Source organism: Crocodylus porosus, unplaced genomic scaffold (assembly GCF_001723895.1).
Source record: "Crocodylus porosus isolate Cpor-Errol unplaced genomic scaffold, CroPor_comp1, whole genome shotgun sequence".
NCBI classification, from domain to species: Eukaryota; Metazoa; Chordata; order Crocodylia; family Crocodylidae; genus Crocodylus; species Crocodylus porosus.
This window is the reverse complement of record NW_017728951.1, coordinates 17,938,339-17,957,285: the sequence shown is the minus strand read 5'-3', so window position 1 is coordinate 17,957,285 and position 18,947 is coordinate 17,938,339. Positions and strand designations below refer to the sequence as shown.

At 40.2% G+C, this 18,947-nt stretch overlaps 1 protein-coding gene across 1 annotated transcript in view; it reads left to right on the top strand.

The window, feature by feature from the left end:
- Positions 1 to 6,281, top strand: part of NHLRC2 (NHL repeat containing 2) — a 52,864-nt gene extending 46,583 nt beyond the window's left edge. The window contains exon 11 of the mRNA XM_019556151.1: positions 3,218 to 6,281. Within this exon, the coding sequence (XP_019411696.1) occupies positions 3,218 to 3,474 (257 nt within the window). The 3' untranslated portion in view covers positions 3,475 to 6,281. The remainder of the gene's footprint in view (positions 1 to 3,217) is intronic.
- Positions 6,282 to 18,947: the final 12,666 nt, after the last annotated feature.

Here is an 18,947-nt window from a genome sequence, read left to right as displayed (position 1 = left end):
GCCTAACTTAGGGCTATACATGAGTTGTCCACCTTGGACCATCAGAGCACCACCATAAAACATAAGAAATCGTATTTACTAAATCAGACGATAGGCCCATCTAGCCCAGTATCCTGGCAAAGCATGGACACTGAAGGGGAAGGTGAACAGGGCATAGCCAGTCTTCTACCTTCTGCTCCTTTCCCATTGCAGCATCCATTTCTTATGGTCTTATGTTGTTAAAGGAAAGCAGCTGTGGCTGCCATATTTTGCACTGGAACGGTGGTGGTGTGTGTTAGTTGGGCACTTTACTGAGGTTTCTGGTTTGTGGGGCAGGGGTATTCTGGCTTGCTTATTGCAAATTTAAATGCCAAAAAAAACCCCTAAATCTCATTAAGATGCCTAGTTGGTCTAGGTAGGTTTTGCCTTGTGTTTGTTTCCTTATCTGTAAAATGGGATAATAGAATTTCTCTACATCATAGGCATCCTGTGAAGATGAGTTAAAAATTGTGACATGCTTATGTATTGTTTGTAAGGTGCTTTCTTCTGAGGTTTTATGGTATTTAATATAACTAAAATCGTAATATTCCTAAACGTGATCAAGAATAGGTCAAAAGTCTCTTTCTTTCCATTTCCCTAACTGAATACAGTAAAAAAAAAAATCTCCATGTGAACCTTTTAGAAACATTTAGGCTCCTAAAGTAGGAGCAGTGTTGCTCTAACCACTGTAAATACCACGTGTAATACCAGGAGAACATATTTTAGACTTGAAGTAGTCTGTTAACACTTGGAAATGGGGGAGAACTTTTCTTTCTCCCAACCTGTTGTTTTTTTCTAATTTTTCATTTTCTGTCCATATTCTATTTATGGTTGCTGTAGAAAAATTCAGTGTTAAAAAACAGGTCAGAGCGTTGATTGAAACTTCCAGCATCTGTCAGTGAGGACTTTCAGAGTTGTGATTCCCACAACAATATATACTTGGCCTCCTTTTGCTTTTCAGATGCTTCCCCTCCACCTTTAGCTCAGCCCCAAGCTTTGGGAGGTAGGCTGCCCTACCCTCCTCATCTCTTTCAGGCAACCAACAGCTAGATCCAGTCAGAATTTAGCGTGAAAGCTGAAGTATTCCAGTAAAGGGTATTACATTTTTCCTTGTAAATTTTGTTTAAACAAAATTTGCGTTAACCAAAATTTGACCCTAACTCACTATCGTGTGTGTGTGTGTGTATATATTTTTAATCTTAAGTAAGTGAACGCAGTGAGGCACATCGAGTTACATGAGAGAACAGATTGTAGTCATCAAAGCCTGGAAACAGGGAAAACTGGAGTTTATTTCTGACTTCTGATAATTTCCTGTATTCCCTCGGGCAGTTCTTTTACTGTATTTACTTGACTCCTAAGACAGGGTTCCCCCCCCCCCCCATTTAACATTGGGGGAGGCCCTTGTCTTAGAATTGAGTATAGGGGGCAAGGAGGGAGGCAGTTGGCTGCTGTGGCTCAGGCTCTAGTCCCTACCCAGGGTCAGGGCCATAGTTGCATCTGCTACCTGTCCCTCCTCTTTTCCCCGCACCCCGCCATCTCCCCCCTGCAGCCTCTCCTCCCTATCTCCTTTCCCCCACCCAAACAGCCTCTACTCCCCTGCCTGCTGCCACTCTTCCTTTTGTTCCTTACTGTTGCTCTGTAGTGGCAGGTTTTATACACAGTGCAGCCTGGGGTACTGAGCATGGCCCCAGCCCAGCCCCATAACAGTGGCACGCAGCTACTATTACTACAGATGCTAGGCTGGGATAGAGCCTGCTGGCATGGAGCAGAAGCTGAAGGCAGAAGCAGGGAGCAGAGACTGGAGGTGGCAGGCTCAAGCAGGGGACACGCTGCTTGACCTCCCCATGCCTGCCCCACTTCAGTGAGAAGAGGAAAGAATTAAAGACAACCCTCCAATAATTAGATTCTATACATGGAAAATTATAACAAATTTTATAAATTTTTCCATGTATGAAATCTAATTGTTGGAAGCGGGGGAGGGGCTCTCATGTTCAGGATTATCTTAGGTTCAAATAAATACGGTAGTCTTGGTGCACCTCAGTTGCCAGTCAATAAAATTGGAACGAACAACACTGTCCTAGGTTCTTATTTCTAATAGTTAGACAACACTCTTAGCTTAAATTAAAATAAGATAAAAATGAAGCATCTTTATCTTTGGGACAGGCTTTTGTTGGCTGGCTTCTAAAATGCCTTTTTATCTGTGTGGTGGCTTAATTGTAATAGTCACTATTGTGAGCAAGCTCCAAATGCTTTGTTGGCACTGACAATTTATTTGGACACCTGCAAATTGAGGAAGTTTCTCATCCCAACTTATGCTTTTGGAAAATGGATAACCACTTTTGTATAGCGGAGTCAGCATCCTTTTTCTGGCCTATGAACTCTCCAAATACAGTTAAGGTCAAGATACCTGTCATGTTTTTCAGGATTAGTAAAAATGCAAAATGTAAGCAATGTAGGCTTGCAATTCATTGTAACCTTTTAAGTCCTACAGGATTTTTCTTTCTTTTTCTTTTTCTTTTTATTTTGAAGCTGACAAATTATGAAAATCACCAGAAAGAACACTTCATCTGTCTTGCTTTATGGCGAGACACAGGGTACAATAGCAAGTTTGCCACCTTGTTTTTGCATGTTTTATATAGTTAAATTGTTGGGTCATTAACTCTTAAATATTTAAACAAATAGGAATTTCCAGTTCTCCTTGTAACGACCAATTCAAACTTTGTTAAATTACAGCAAACCAACACTCCTATTTGAAAATGTGTCATCAGTCTACAGTTGTATGTACTTTTGGCTCAAGTCATGTTATCTTGATGATGTACATGCCTTACTTCCAGTTAATTCAACAAAATTGCACTTGAATAGCTGAGGGTAAAATTTGACGTAGCTTACAAAGCATATTGCATATACTTAGCACATCCTTTACACAGGCACCTTAAAGTGCCCCCTTACATAAATTCAAGCTTATGTTGTGTAACTGCATGACCTGACACTTGCTATTAAAAAGTGTTTGAATTCTATTTCAGTTTCATCTTGAGTGAGTGAATCAGATGAAATTCCCCTAATGCTGCGCATAGGACAAAACTGTTGTAATCGGGAAGTGAAATTAATGTCCAAATCAATGCAATCCTATCAGATATTTAACTCCCTGTTTAAAAGCCAGTGATAAAGCATGTCTGTCTGGGGTTTTTTCTCTTTTCAGGTAATGAGTGGTTGCTACGAGGACAGACTTCATCTGGAGAAATTAAGGATGTTTTCAATCCACCTCTCATCCACTTGCAGTTACCCAGTAGCTGCCAGTCATCTGAAGCTGTACTGTCTATCAGAGCATGCCTCTATTACTGTAGCAAAGAAAGCAGTGCCTGTATGATGAAAGGAATCTCCTTCAATCAGCCTTTACAGATAGCTAGCACAAACCAAGGTAGCACAGTGCAAGTAGAGTTGACATATGCATTTTAACTAACTAAACCAAAAACCCAATAGACTTGTGATGCAACTTTTCAGCTTAATATTTTTACAGAAAACATACAAATAGCGTCCCTCCCCACCCCACCCCACCCCATTCCTCATCTTATAGCATATGAAGAATTCTAAAGCATAATATGCTAGGTAGATAAAGTAGGAATGCTTTTTGATGTAACATGAATAATGATAATGAAATCATGTTGGTTTTATTTCTTTTTTTCGTTACTGTATGAGCAATAATGCCCTAATGCTCTAAAGTCTGCTGACAGTTGTGAATTGATTGGACCTAGGCAACTTTTAACCAGCAAGAAGCAATTTTAAGGGTCCATCCTGGAAGAGCCAGTATTACGTTGTGATATTACTGTAATAAGTTCTCTTGCACTGCATATTTGGAATACCTAGATAACTTGGGGCTGACCAACTGCATAGTCCTTTTTATGCCTTCCATTTTTAATAGAATATTAAAAAAAAATCTGTTTTTTCCAGTTTACAAAAGGATTACTTATCTTATTTTACAATGAAGGCTCTCGAGACAAAACTTATATTTTGGGGAAAAAAATCCTGAAATGGGTGCAGTACTATTTATTCTTATGCAAATCACGTATTTTAAATCAAACTAAATATTTATGCCTTATTTAAAGAGCACAATGTCATGGGGACAATTTTCTTTAAAGGAAATGTTTGTGTTCATATAGACAATGTTACATAATGATGTCAAACAGAGATTGTGCCCATGCAGAAGCAATGTGCTGGCATTTTTCTCATTTGTGTATATCTACTCATGTTTTACAGTGAAGTATAGGCAGGAATACTTGAGACACTGACTTGCAATAATTAAATGTCAAACATTTCAATCACATGATTTGTTTTTTTCCCCTTCACTATTTTACAAATTCTGTGCAAAACTTGAAAGTCTCTCACAAGAAACTTGCAAACACTGGTGATTGTGAGTAACATTATATATTTGGTTCCTGGTTCATAGTCCCTTGAAGTCAGGTGGGGTCTGTCCTTTGATTTCAGTGGGCTTTGCATCAAGGCTTTGTGTTCAGTATGTCTGTTTACATGGTAACTAACTCAGATACAGGTTTGGAGTGTCCAAGCCTTCACTTACAATCTGCGATAGGTTTTTAATTTTTTTTTCCAGCAAGACATTTTGGCACAGCTTTTCAAACGTCTGCTTGTTCTAGGCAAGCTTTGTCCTTTCAACAAAATCTCTTCTTTTTCATTTTTTTTTCCTAGTGTCAAATGTCATTATAAACGGCAGGAGAGTAGGGGTATTTTTAAATTTGTATTGGAAAACTTCCACTGACTTTGCGGGTATTTGGGCCCAATTTTATGACACAGTTCTGAGGGGAGAAAAACTACTCCTGACATGCGATTATTCATGTTTTTTTTAAATAGATACCATGATAAAGTATATTTGAGTTTATAAAAATTAAAACATTTATATTAGCTTTCCCTAAACTAACCATAATAGTTCATGGTACCTGTCAGTAAGCAGCTGAGAGGATTTGTTGCAGGTCTTTCCTGCTCTGAAACTAAGTGAAGTATTGCTCCTGAACCCAGGAGGCTTTTTTGTTTTAAGGGAACCATATGGACTGGTGTGGCTTTTCCTTCCCTCTTGAAATCAAATGCCAGCATATCTGCAAGCATTCTATTTATTGTTAGAAATAATATTGTCATTCATTAGCCATGCAAAAAGTTGAATATTAGCTTTTTACGCAACCTTTATAATCTTCCTTTTCAGTTTTTGAGGGAAAAACAATCCATATATACATTTCACTTCGGCATTTGAAATAAACAGGAAGTTATGTTGCCATGTCTGTTTGCTGTTTGTAAATGCAATTTGCAGGGTTAAGAAGATATTGATCAGAGTATTTACTATTCTTTTACTTAGAGGACAGCTTTTGTTATACTTATTTGAAATGTTTTTTAATTCTAGACTGTAGTCAGGAAACTAGTATTCGACTTCAAGCTAACTCATACATTTTCTGTTACTTACCATAAAAGAAAATCAAGCATGAGCCTCAGTAGTTACAAGTGAGGTTTCAGACTCTTTCTGTACTCTTAAATATATTGCTCAGCCAGATGAAACTGTTCAAACTTTTAAAATAGTTGATTGGTTTTTGTCCATTCCATTTGGACAAGATGATAAAAATTTGACTTGATCAGTTTTCTATATTTAAAAAAAAAAAAGAAAAGAACTAGATGATGGGAGTTTTGTTTTAAAAAAGGGGTGGGGTCTGTTTTATTAAGTGTACTGTTTAATATACATCATCACTTTAAATGTAACATTACAGCTATTTTACTTTTATGTAAATGGGTCTATATAAACATATTTAAGAGGCATATATTCTGTGGGGTTTTTTGTAATATTTCATCTTCCTTGTTACATAGAACCATAGAAAAGTAGGGCTGGAAGGAATTTCAGGAGGTCATCTAGCTTGGTGCAGGATCCTCCCTAACTAAACTACTATGGTATTGATGCTTTTACTTTTCCTTCTTCAGTAAAAAATTATTGGGAAGAGATGTTAATAAACTAACACAGTTGTAGATCATGGCATAATAGACCTTTAAATGCTTTAATTGTAGCTAATTATGTTTATCCTGTTTTGGGAAAGCAGCTTATATTTCAGCAGCATAGGCTTAGAGTAAACCTTTTGTTTGAGCCAGTTTATCCTTTTTCTTTATGTTGGAAGTAGTGAGTAGAATCCAATACTAATCATAGGGAATGGGATTTCAAAGTAGTTCATGGTATGGCAGGTCAGTGTCAAGTGCCTTTTTTTCATCAAATTTAATGACTGCTCACTGTTCACTTCATTGCATTTCCTAAATGATCTGTGTAAATGTACTGTATTCATTCCATTGTTTCGCTTTCCAAAAAGCCTGAAAATGTCCTTACCCACAACATTGAGATGGCTTCCTGCTAAAAACAGAAAACAGGTTGCCTTGATGCAGATGTGACCCTCTGCATGCTCTATCAAACATCACTTAACACCTATTATTTGTAAGGAAAAACGTAATTGTTTTAGAAAATACTGCCAATTGTATGCAGAGAATAGCACACAATTCCCGTAATCCCCTCTTCAGTTCCATTTGTAGCTCACAAACATTTGTGTTCACGTTCATTGTAGCAGTACATATTTTGGATGCTCACAGTGCTCATAGTACAGTAGAAATTTTGCTTACAGTAGTCACAAGATTAGGGCAGTGGTTCTCAAAATTTGGCCCTGCAAGCTGGATAACTAGCATAGGGCCAGTTCACAGGCCAGACTGAAACCCTGTGTTGGTATCAGGCCCGTGTTGCTCTGCTCAGACCTGCACTGCCCTCCCTTGCCTCATTTGGCCCTGCTCAACTCTGCATTGTCCCATACCGCCCAATTGGCCCCACTCAGCTTTCCACCACCCTGTGCTGCCCCTGTTGACCCTGCATGCTCAATCCAACATGCAAGCCATCTTCTCCAGCCTGTGGGGCTCCTTCCAGGTCCAGGAATTTGACAGCATGGGAGAGGCAGTTAAATGCCACTGCTCTCCCACTGCCAAATTTTCAGACCCATGGGGGCCCTGTGGTACAGATAGTATGGCTCTGTGGGTCTGATATGGCCTGTGGGGTGGGGCACCCCGGACTTGGGTGATGTGGCAGAAAGAGTACTGACCTGGGACTCAAGACTTCAAACTTTTTTTTATGATTTTGGATGCTTCACCTGCCTTTTGTGCCTTTTTACAAGTGGATTCACTACTTTGCAAACCCTTGAGGGAAGGGAGAAGCTGTGAGGATGAAATCAATCTACTGTTAATGAGGTACTCAGATATTAAACTGATGAGTGCCATATATGTACTAGCATAAACAGATAAGAATAAAACTCTTCCGGCTGAAAAATAAAAGAGTTATTGGATGGAGTGCCATGCAATGTCCCATGCTGCCACTGTCTGGTCTTTTCTCACTTTGCCTCTGTTGGTAGGGGCGAGCAAACCCCCTGCTGCCATGCCAGCACCCCAGTTTGGGGCTGGCCTCCCCTAACCCCCCCTTGCTGCTTTGGAACAGGGCCACTTTCCCCCACTGTGCCTTCTCTCCCCATCCCAGCCAGCTTTTGTTTAGGTCCAGTGCTGGCATGGCTTTCAGGGGTGGCCACGCAGCTCTGTTGGCCTCAGCTCCCCTGTCCGCTGTCAGGCCTCAGTGCCTGGGTTGTAGCTCTGGTGCCCATTAGCAGCATAAGAACATGGTGGCCACCTTAAGTGGCAGCTGCATGCAGGGGCAATGGCAAATTCCAGCTGTTGCTGCCACTGTAATGACAATTGTATGACTGCAGCAAAAGCCAGTCTCTTTCGCACCAACCCCCATCAGCACCCAGGACAGTTGCCCCCTACTCTAGTCATGTCACCGGTGCTTATTTCCTATTTCTGCTCCTCCCCTTGGTATTGCCTGTTTTGCTCTCAATTCAGACACAAGTCAGAAACATCGCCTTTGTGTCCTTCAGAAACCCTAAGCCAATTAAATCAATATTGCTCTTCATCATGAGACAACAAAATACCAGCACATTAAAAGCAAATCTAAATCCAGTTTTGTTTTGGCATCTATAGACAGCACTTGAATAAAACTAAGCACTTATGTCAGTGTGTAGTTGTATGGCATTAGCATGGCTTTTCAAGATTCTGAATATTTCTGGTCTCAAGCATAAATAATTCCTCTAACTCTTACAATTTATATATGCTCATCAAGAGCAATACATTTTCCTGGGTGTAGGTTGTAGCTGTGTTGGTCTAAGGACACAGGCAGACAAGTTTCTTTGCGTGAATCTGATATCTTTTATTAGACCAACTTAAATAGTTGGAAAACAATTATTAAGCAAGCTTTTGGGTTCAGAAACCCTTCGTCAGGCTAAGGCTACCAACTGCTGAAACTTCCTTAGCCTGACGACAGGTTTTTGAACCCAAAAGCTTGCTTAATAATTGTTTTCCAACTATTTAAGTTGGTCTAATAAAAGATATCAGATTCACGCAAAGAAACTTGTCTGCCTGTACATTTTCCTTAACTTTTTTTGCTGTTTTGCACCTATATTTCTTTGTCATAAATCTGTCCTCTCCTTTAGGAGTATCAAAGTGGGAGACTGTCTTCTTGCAGTCCTCATGAATCCATCCCATTCCCCCCCGCCCCTTACACACACACCCCATCACCTTTGCATCTCTGACCATGGGAAAACAAATTACTGCCCCAGCTGTAACTTAGGCTCCTTGTAAACCAGCTGTAATTAATGTGCATCTGTCACTATAATTGGCATTTATTTTGCCCCAAAGACTAGACGTCCGACTTCATTCCGATCTTAGTTACGTGACTAATCTGGAATGAATATACAATTCATATTGCCTCTTTTCCTTCTGGCAGGATCCCCACAGTTGCTTCCAAACTTCAGCTTCACGCAATAGCGTCCCAACAAGTGGGAATAGTTTATGCTGAGATTTTAGTAGCTATTAGATAGTTTCAGGAAACCTGGAGTTTAAAATAAACACAAGTCAGTTGTTATGCAGAATATACCCATTTGCTATCTTGTTGCTGGTTTGGTTTAATTATTGTCAAAGGTTGACACTCCAGTGGCACAGTTGAAAAGTTAAAAAGCCTGGATCTGAGTTGGAGAACGTTGACAGAGCTCTAGTTACTCGTTGTTTGGTGTACCTCTTCTTTGCTGGCATGCCACACTCAAGCATACCAGAGAATGTTTTGTCCGCTGGCAGGCCCAGCACTAAGTAAAGGAATTAGAAGCATTTCCAGATCCTGCCTACTTTTCTTACAGTGTTGATGATGGTGATCTAAAGAAAAGAAATGCTTGTAAAAATACTCCCCAGTCCACCTCATTATAATGTGCTGTACTTAATCTATATGAAAAAAATGATCTTTTTATGCAGTGTTTTTCATGTTTCAGTTTAGTATGTTTTAACTCCAGTCTTTTTATGAAACCTGGTGGTGGCCAATAAAAAAAGGTGGTAGAAAATTGAGTGTGGAATATTTAAGCTTTAAAGAATCGGAGAATGAATTCTTTGAGTTTTTTTAATTTTAAGCAACGTGTGGCTTTCAACCACAAGGATAAGAGTCTTCTGTTTTAAGACCTAAACTAGGTGGTGTCAGATAAGTGGTTTACAAATTAAAATGTTATCTAAGTATAGGCAAGTAGAGGTAGCAGAATTGCTACCTATGTTGATGTGGCTGGTTTTAGCCTAAACATATACAGATATTATCAGCCAGAGACTTGTCATGTGTAAATCAGCATGGTTCCTTTGAAGCCAACAGATGTATGCTGATTTAAAGCTCTGGTTTGGATCTTTTCATACAGAAACACTCATGGGTGAATTCCTGACTCTTTTCAAGCCAGTCATAAGCTCCCATCAGTTTCTTTGGGCTAGGGTTTCATCCTAATGACTATAATGCATTTTCTTTTCATGGCAGTGACTGAAAAAGAGATTAGTGCCTTGCTTAAATCTGACTGGATAGCTTCAGAAAGACACTTTCAAGTGTTCTTTGCTAGGGTTTTTTTGTTTACCCTTCATTGTTTGTATGCTTTTTTTGTGAACTTTGGATTCATAAACATTGGGGCTGGAAGGGACCTCAGAAGATCGAGTCCAGCCCCAGGGGCAGGAAGTCAGCAGGGGTCATAGGATCCCAGCAAGATAAACATCCAAATGTCTCTTGGAGGCGTTCAAAATAGGTGCTTGAACCACTTCCGATGGCAGTCTATTCCAGACCTTGGGGGCTCGAACAGTAAAGAAGTTCTTCCTTATGCCCAGCCTGAAATGGTCATGGAGGAGTTTGTGACCGTTCGAACTCGTCATCCCTTGGGGCGCTTTGGTGAACAGATGTTCCCCCAGATCCTGGTGACCCCCCTGATTAAACTTACAAGTGGCCACCAGATTACCCCTGAGCCTGTGCTTTTCCAGGCTGAAGAGTCCCATGGTGCTCAGCTTCTCTTCATAAGGTCTATTTTCCTGGCCTCTGATCATGCATATGGCTCTACTTTGCACCCTCTCAAGCTTCTCCACATCCTTTTTGAATTGTGGAGCCCAAAACTGGACACAGTACTCCAGCTGCGGCCTCACCAAGGCCGAGTACGAGGGGAGAATGACGTCCCGGGATTTGCTCGAGAAGCATCTATGGATGCACACCAGCATTTTAGTCACTTTACTAGCCGCAGCATCGCATTGCAGGCTCATGTTCATCTTGTGGTCAATGATGACCCCCAAGTCTCTTTCTTCTGTAGTGCTAGCCAGCGTAGCACTGCTGAGCCTATAAGGATGATGCAGGTTTTTCTTCCCAAGGTGGAGAACCTTGCATTTTTCGGTGTTAAACACCATCAGGCTCTCATCTGCCCATTTCCTAAGCCTGTCAAGGTCAGCCTGGATCGCCCTCCTGTCTTGTGGTGAGGATGTTTTGCCCCAAAGTTTGGTGTCATAGGTGAATTTGGCCAGTCCACTTCTAATACCAATGTCCACATCATTAATGAAAATATTGAATAGTATAGGCCCAAGGACAGAGCTTTGAGGGACCCGTATGGTCACAGAGCACCACGATGATTGACTTCGTCAATCACCACCCTCTGGGTCCGACCACGGAGCCAATTCCCCAGCCATTCATTTAGATTTGGTATGGGATTCTCTTCGTACCTCATCTTTTGAACGAAATTGATAGTAGTGTGGTTTCTTTTTAGAGGTATCATCTTACAAAACACCTTTATTCAGTCACTTGAGCACATGTCTAGGAATAATTTTCTGTGCTATACAAACACTCAAATACACATTTTCTGACGAGTCCAACCCCTGCCTGAGATTCTGTCCCCATTAAAATTTATGGCAAAGCTCATCTGACATCAGCAAGGAAAAGGTTTTTTAGTCTACATATAAATAGTGGCGATTTTTTTTTTTTAAATGAAAGCATTGCATATATAAGATGTAGGATAGATGGGATAGACCTAGGAAGAGCCAGATCTTCAAAAGAAGAAAAATAGTAACTTCATTTTGGACCTGGCCATAGGAATTAGAGAAAGCAGTGTTGAAGGAGGTCAGATTTGAACACCCAAACACCTTGATACATGTTTTTCTTGTTTGTTTCTCTGAGCATAGAAGTTTGCAATTTCTTTCTGGTTGTTGGTGTTAAAATGCCACATTTTTGTTGTATCCTTTTATTTCATACAGTTAAATTTACTTTTTCCTATTAACATCATTTTAGGATTGGAATCACAAAAAATGTTAACCTTTTTAATAAAAGCAAAGGTACTGTAATATCCTCAGAGAACAGAAATATGTTTTAGAAGAAATTATATTAGTTCAAATAAATTAATGATGAAAGACCAGCAGGAAAGTACCTGTTCTTAATAAGATCTAACTCCTCTTCTAAAGTTTTGTAAAACTTTTTCATGGAAAAAAAATAAAATACTACAATATTTTCTCTCTCAAACGTAGCTTGTTTGGTGCTTCTCTAATTGATGCAGCAATGTATATGCCATAGTATGCTTAAATCCAAAGTTTGTAACTCAGGGGTCCCATTTCTTCCTGCCCCTCATCTCCAACCTGTCCAACAGGGTTATTTCAATGTGAGTTTTATCTGGGTACCAGAGACTGTAGGGTCTGCAAAACTGGGTCAGCTAATGAGGGCAATGTGCCTTCTTCACCTTTAGGCTGGGTCAGAGTCCCTATGGAAGCTGGAGGCCTAACCCATTCTCTTCCTTCACATAGGAGGTAAGAGAAATGAGGTGTGCAAAGGTACATGATGTGTGAGACAGTCTATACAGTTGCACGAATTGAGCTTGTCAAGAATCTCCATGCTACCGTGACCGCACTGGTTCTGGTGTCCAAACTAGATTGGATATCTTTATGCCATGCTGAAGTCTGCAGTGTACTGCTTCTATGTACACAACTTCTCATCTCCCTATCCAGTGTCTCAAATCTAGATTTGAGGAGAGGGGGTTAAATTATGTTGTTATAAGTTCAATATGTAAATGTACCCCTAATTATGTACTTGAGCACTGCTCCTCTTCCACCCAGAGGTAGTTAAAATAAAGTCTGTCCCCATTAGCATCAAGCTCATCAGTTTCACCCTACCTAGAAGAAAATGCTTATTTTCCTATTAATTGCAATAAATATCAGCTGCTTTCAGTCAAATGCTTCATCACAATATCTGGTAGAAAACAAACAAAATTCACAGTCATAAAATACAGAGAAATTAAATGTGTTTTACTTGAATAACAGTCTTGGAATCTTGAATACATTTCTGTTAATAGCACAGTGAAAATCTGTGATATTTTACAGGCCTAAAGTTACAGTTGATACGGATACTAGAAAACCTGCAAACATTGATGACCCATTACTACATTTCCCCCCTACATGCCCTTTACTACATTCTAACCTACGTGATAATTTGATAGTCAAGGATAGCATATGCTGATCTTGGTGAAATCCTGCCCATCACCCCGAAAGAGGATAAGATCATCCTCCTTGGAGATTTCAATGCAAGAGTTGGCCAGAGCTTTAACATGCGGAAGGGAACCATTGGGAAGGAAGGAGCGATCGAGGTCAATTCCAACAGCATCCTTTTACTCACTAAATGCGGAGAGCATGACTAACATTATCTTCGGACAACACAACAGGTACAAAACAATGTGGCAGCACCCTTACTCAAAACAATAGCATCTCCTTCATTATGTTATCGTAAAAGTGCGTCATCTAAAAGACATTCATATTGCATATTATTAGAGGCGCCAATGGCTGCTGGATCGGTCATTGCTTAGTGAGATCAATCATGTCCATTAGGGTTGCATTGAATCATAGAAAGCAACCCAAAGCAGTCCAAAAACAGTACATCAAATGCCTTTAGACCCCTAGGCACTGTGAAGCCCTCCAAACATAATCTCAGCAAGTAATTTGCCGACCTTGGTATTGAAAATGATAACACTGGTATTGAGGGAAATTGGTAAGATCTAAAGGAGGCCATCCATGAGGCTTGTAGAGACTCAATTGGCTTTATCACCTGATGCCATCAGGACTGGGGTGACAAGAACAATGCTGTGATATTTCTCAAGTGGAAGATGCCAATAAAAGCTTTCTGTGACTGGCAAAACTGTACTATATCCAGTCAGCATCAGGGAACATTTTGACAGCTTAAAGCTGAAGCCCAGAGAAAGATCTGAGAAGTCAAAAGCAAATGGTGGGAAAAGAAAATTTAAGAAATCCAGCAGTCTGTTGACAATCATGACATTTGGAACTTCTTCAGTGTAATCAAGGCTGTGTACAGACCAAGCTCTTGTGGATTCACCCCACTTGATCTAAAAACAGCAGTACACTCCTTCAAGACACCAAGTCCTTCAAAAACCACTAGAAGAGACTCTACCAAAAGCTGAACCAAGAATCAACAGTAATGTGAACCCATCAAATCTATCCTGCATCATCCAGTAAGGGAAGCACTTGCCAGTCCTCTGAAAAAGTCTACCAGGTGATAAGACAGATAAAGAACAACAAAGCATCTAGCCCTGATGGCATACCAGCTGAGGTCTTCAAAGCTGGGGGGGGGGAACTATGACCAACGAGCTGTGTGTGTATTAATACACTGTGTGTATTAATGTGCCGTAATTGGCATGACTGCACAGTAGCACCAACGCACTACTTTTACGTAACACTAATGCACAGTAGAATATTTCTGTTCATTCCCATGGCACTAATGCGCAGTAGAATTAGTGTACTGTATGTCTAGTGTCTTGTGGAGACATGTCCACTTTCTTCAAAATCTGGAATACTGAGGAAATTCCTACTGATCTAAGGAATGCCAATATTGTCACCATTTTTTAAAAGGGAGATAAGTCTGACTTTGGAAAGTATCCAGGTATTGCCCTCCTCTCCATCGCTGGGAAGATCCTTGCTTGAATTCCACTGAACAGACTGCTGCCTCTTGCCAAGGAAATCCTTTCCAAGTCTCAATGCTGCTTCAGACCACCAAGAAGACACTATGGATATGATTTTTGCAGGCCAGCAGATCCAGGAAAAATGCTGAGAACACCAGGAATTGTATATGTTCTTTATTGATTTGACCTAAGCCTTCAGCTGTGTTAACCCTGAGGCTCTATGGAAGATCTTACTGAAGTTTGTCTGCCCATGGAAATTTATCACCATCCTGAGACTCCTTCATGCCTAGATGACTGCCTCCATCCCATGTACTGGCTCCGTTACGGAGACCTTTACCATTCAAACTGGCATCAAGCAGAGCTGCATGATTGCACCAATTCTGTTTTCTATCTTTCTTATGGTCATCAAGATGCTCATCCTTGACTCTGCTACATGGCATCATCATTCAGCATAAGGATGGACAGTAACCTTTTCATTCTCTCCTGTCTCTCTGCCAAAACCAAAGTAATTTTGGCCTCAATGGTGGAACTTCAGTACACTGATGATTGTGCTGTTGTTGTATATATTGAGGAGGACCTACAAATGGCCCTTTAACTGCTTCTCGCAAGTGTACCAGTGCCTGGGATTGACCCTTAACATTAGAAAAACAACGGTGCTTCACCAGCCTGCAACCTTTCCAGCAAAGATCCTCACTGATGAACAGAAGCTGGAGAACGTTGAACAATTTGCATACCATCTTTCCAAGACCAACATCAACAAGGAGATCCAGTATAGGATCCAATGTGCCAGCTCTGCCTTCAGAAGACTGAATCATCATGTGTTCAAGGATCAGGACATTGCTCCTACTATATAAGGCTGCGGTAATCTCAACTCTTCTCCATGGCTGTGAAGCTTGGCTGACTTGCAGAGGCTACCTGAAAAGCCTGGAATGCCATCACCAACACTACCTCTGGAAGATCCTTGGCATAAAGTGGGAGGATCATCACACACATGCCAACGCCCTCACCAATGCTAACATCACCAGTATGGAAGCATTGATAACGTCAGTTGTGGTAGACGGGACACTGTGTGGATGCCTGACTGTATGTTTACCAAAACAACTCAGCCAGGGACAAACGACACAGGGGGGCCAGAGGAAATGCTTCAAGGACAGCCTCAAAATGAACATTAAGAAGTGTGGCATTGACGCCATAAATTTGGGAAAAATTAGCTGGGGACAGGGATAAATGGCAACACCTTGTGAGAGAAGGTACATCTTACTTTAAGGAAAACCATGTCACCCTACAGGCGGAAAAATGACCGAAATGGATGGAAAGGAAACAAGACCGAGAAATCTGTGGTCCAGCCCTCCCTTTTAACCACTCATGGTGTTTGCCAGAGTCTGCGGCTCTAGGATCAGCCTTCTGAGCCATCAATGGACTCATCTACAGCCCTTTACTTAACCCGTAGAAGTGATCAACCTTGAACATAAGCAATCACTGCCACTGCTGAATTTGATTTTTAATAAGAGTCTTTTATGTCCAGTGTATAAATTGTAACATAGTTTATTTAAAGATTCATATTAGCCATTCATAAACCATATCTTTTGTCCACGTTAATTTATACCTGCTGAGAATTTTGGCCCTTGTGTCTCCTCAGATATTATTAAATTTTATAAATACTATTGAAAAACCTGAGGACAACCTGACTTTGGTCCAGTTTTAATATTTTGAGTTCAATCTGGTGTCTTGAGATGGGCCAGATCTCAGGATAAACTAAATTAATTTACAAGTTCTCCATTTTATTGTGAAGTACATGAAATACCTTTTGGGGCTGTTTGTACCCTCACCCAGCTCTTGTGTTGTCTAGGAGTGCCAAACATTACCTCACCTGACCGTGGCAGTCTTATGATCGCTTGCCATCCTACTTAGTAGCTAGCGATTGGTTACTAAGTAGTTTGTGGTTAAGCCATAGTAGCCAGTAACACTTTTGCCATATTCAGTCATTTTTGCTTCTGAAACTATACACTTTTTTTTAGTCACAAACTGCTGAAACAGCTTCAGAGGACTTGAAGGTCCACACTTTTTAATGAGCACACATGTACATGTGTGCTCAATATATGCAAACTCTGTTTTAACTAATGTGCAAGAAAAGGTTGCTATTGTGACTCTTGGAATTCCCAAAAGAGAAAGACTCACTGCAGATGCATATGCTTATAAATGCCATTTCACGTAAGACAGTGGTTTTCAAAACGTGTTCCCTAGCACCTTGGAGTTCCACGATGCATCATCGGGGTCCCATGAAGATATTGAGGGTAATGGCAGAGCAGGCTGGGAAGTGGTGCACCACCACTGCCAGCCCAAATTGCCTGGCATCCACATGGTAGGGATTCCACCACAGCAGGAGCTGATATGAAAGGGCTCTAGGGCTTTAGGAAGTTTGAAAACCACTACCATAAGAGATTACTGCTGTCCCTTTGCAGAGGTGGGGGACTTTGTCAATGAATCTTTCCAACAACAGAGCATTTTCATGGCGTTGGAAGGCATTCTGGACTGTACTTCTAAGAAGGACTCTCAGGTGGAGAGGTGTCGGGGGCTTTAAAATACCACTGACACCCTTCTAGGGGCCATTTACACCCTTTGAGCCATTTATCCAGGGATTCAAGGGATTCCCTTGTGTGTTATGGAACAGCATTATATATTTAGTTCTACAGCACAAAATATTTTTTCTTTTATTTTAGGCAAAATATATTGGAAAGTTGTATCCCTTGATTCAGTCACTTTCTGTTACTGCAAGTATTTCCAAGTGTTGAATTAACTGGACCACATGGGATCATTCACATTCCACTAGCCTACCAATAGACCATAAATGGTGGATGCATGTTTTCCTAGAGCGATCCAACCCCATAAAATGAGGGCAATCAGATGGCAATTAACAGGTTGCAACAGGGAAATCTTGTATGCGCCCCATGTAAACTACTATAACAGAAGTACAGGATTATTTTGTGTCTTTGAAACTTAAGCTGTAATAACAGTTCACTTGAAAACTGACATACTTTTTATGAACTGCATCTCATTCTTGGGTGCCTGCTTTGTATGAAAGACTAAAGAAAGGGCAAATCAGGTTTACTGTCTTATTTATATCCCAGGGGCTGAAAGGTACATTGTTGCCACAGTAAAGATCTGAAATTTAAATGAGGGATGACATCATGTAAACATGGAGCACATCATAATACGGTCAACGTTCTTTTCTGCAAGCACGAGTAAGTAATTTGCTCGGTTAGGGTCTACTCTATAAACGAGTGAATTGAACAAAGCTGTACTGTTTTACTGATCATTATATTTGTATCTGGTAAAACAGGGAGTCATTAGGAGTGCCCTAGCTGTTTTACAGTCTTCATGTACTAAGCAAATAGGATCAGCCAAAAGTATACAACATTTAAATCTACATGTAAAATGATAAGTAGGAATATCCAAGTTTAAATGACACTGAATTACTTAGTAGAACTGAGGAAAATTTGCCAGAGGCTATTGCAAGCACCAACACTTACATTTTCCATCCTATACGCAGCAGAAGTAAAGATGTATTTAATTAGCACTTCTACTGTGCTGGGAGCAATTAAGGAACTATAAAGTGTTAGCTATTATTGTTGGCTCGTATTGAGGGAGGTATATAAACAGCAGCGTACATGTTGGTACTATATAAAACCCAGCTGAGACCACATCTGGAATATCAATGAGAAAGTTGAAGAGAATATGTAGTTTCTCTGTTTCTGTAATAAGCTGCTAAAAGGAGCAGAGGAGAAAGTGGCAAGATTGCAATTCCTGTGTATGTGAGAGCATTTGTTTTTTCGTGTGAGGAGTCTGCTGAGATACAGTACAGTGATAGCAGTTGAGGTTTCAAAAAAAATGAAATTTGATTTCTTTTAGACCCAGGGCACAATACTGCTAAGGGACTTACAATAAGTTTTGGAATGTGCAGTATTTGGGAAATAGTATTTTAACTAAGAGAATGAACAGATTAAAAAATGGCATTTATTTTTTGTATAGATCTGTAACTACCCTTCTGTAATGTGTATATGTTTTTTTAAGATTAGAGAAATGTATTTTTGAATGCTGATGGTTAGAAATCTTAGCAACACTCGCACTCATTTCTGGTCCTCTGTAAATACGTCCCCTTTTACAAGGCTATGGTTCTGCCTCTACATAGGCTCAGTTCTAGTTCTCTTCCATTTTCAATGACATTAAGGTATATTATCACAGTAATGACATGCTGATTTAGCCTATTGCTGCTTCAGATACTAAGACAGACATTTCTTCAGCTTCCTAGAAGATTCGAGTTCAGATGATGTAGTTTTAACTACAAAATAAGGTAAGAACACTGGGATCATCTACACAGTCAATGCGTTTTTGCTACTGCGCATTAAATTTAGTACCTCTCATGTGAGATAATAAATGCATGTTTGGCTGCCCTAATGCACAGTAGCAAAAGCAGATGCTTTTTTAGTGAAGCTTAATATGCAGTAGCCTATTTTAACTGCACATTCATGTATGAGCATGGTTTTTGACATGACACTTTAATGTGCAGTAAAATAGGTTACTGCGCAGTAA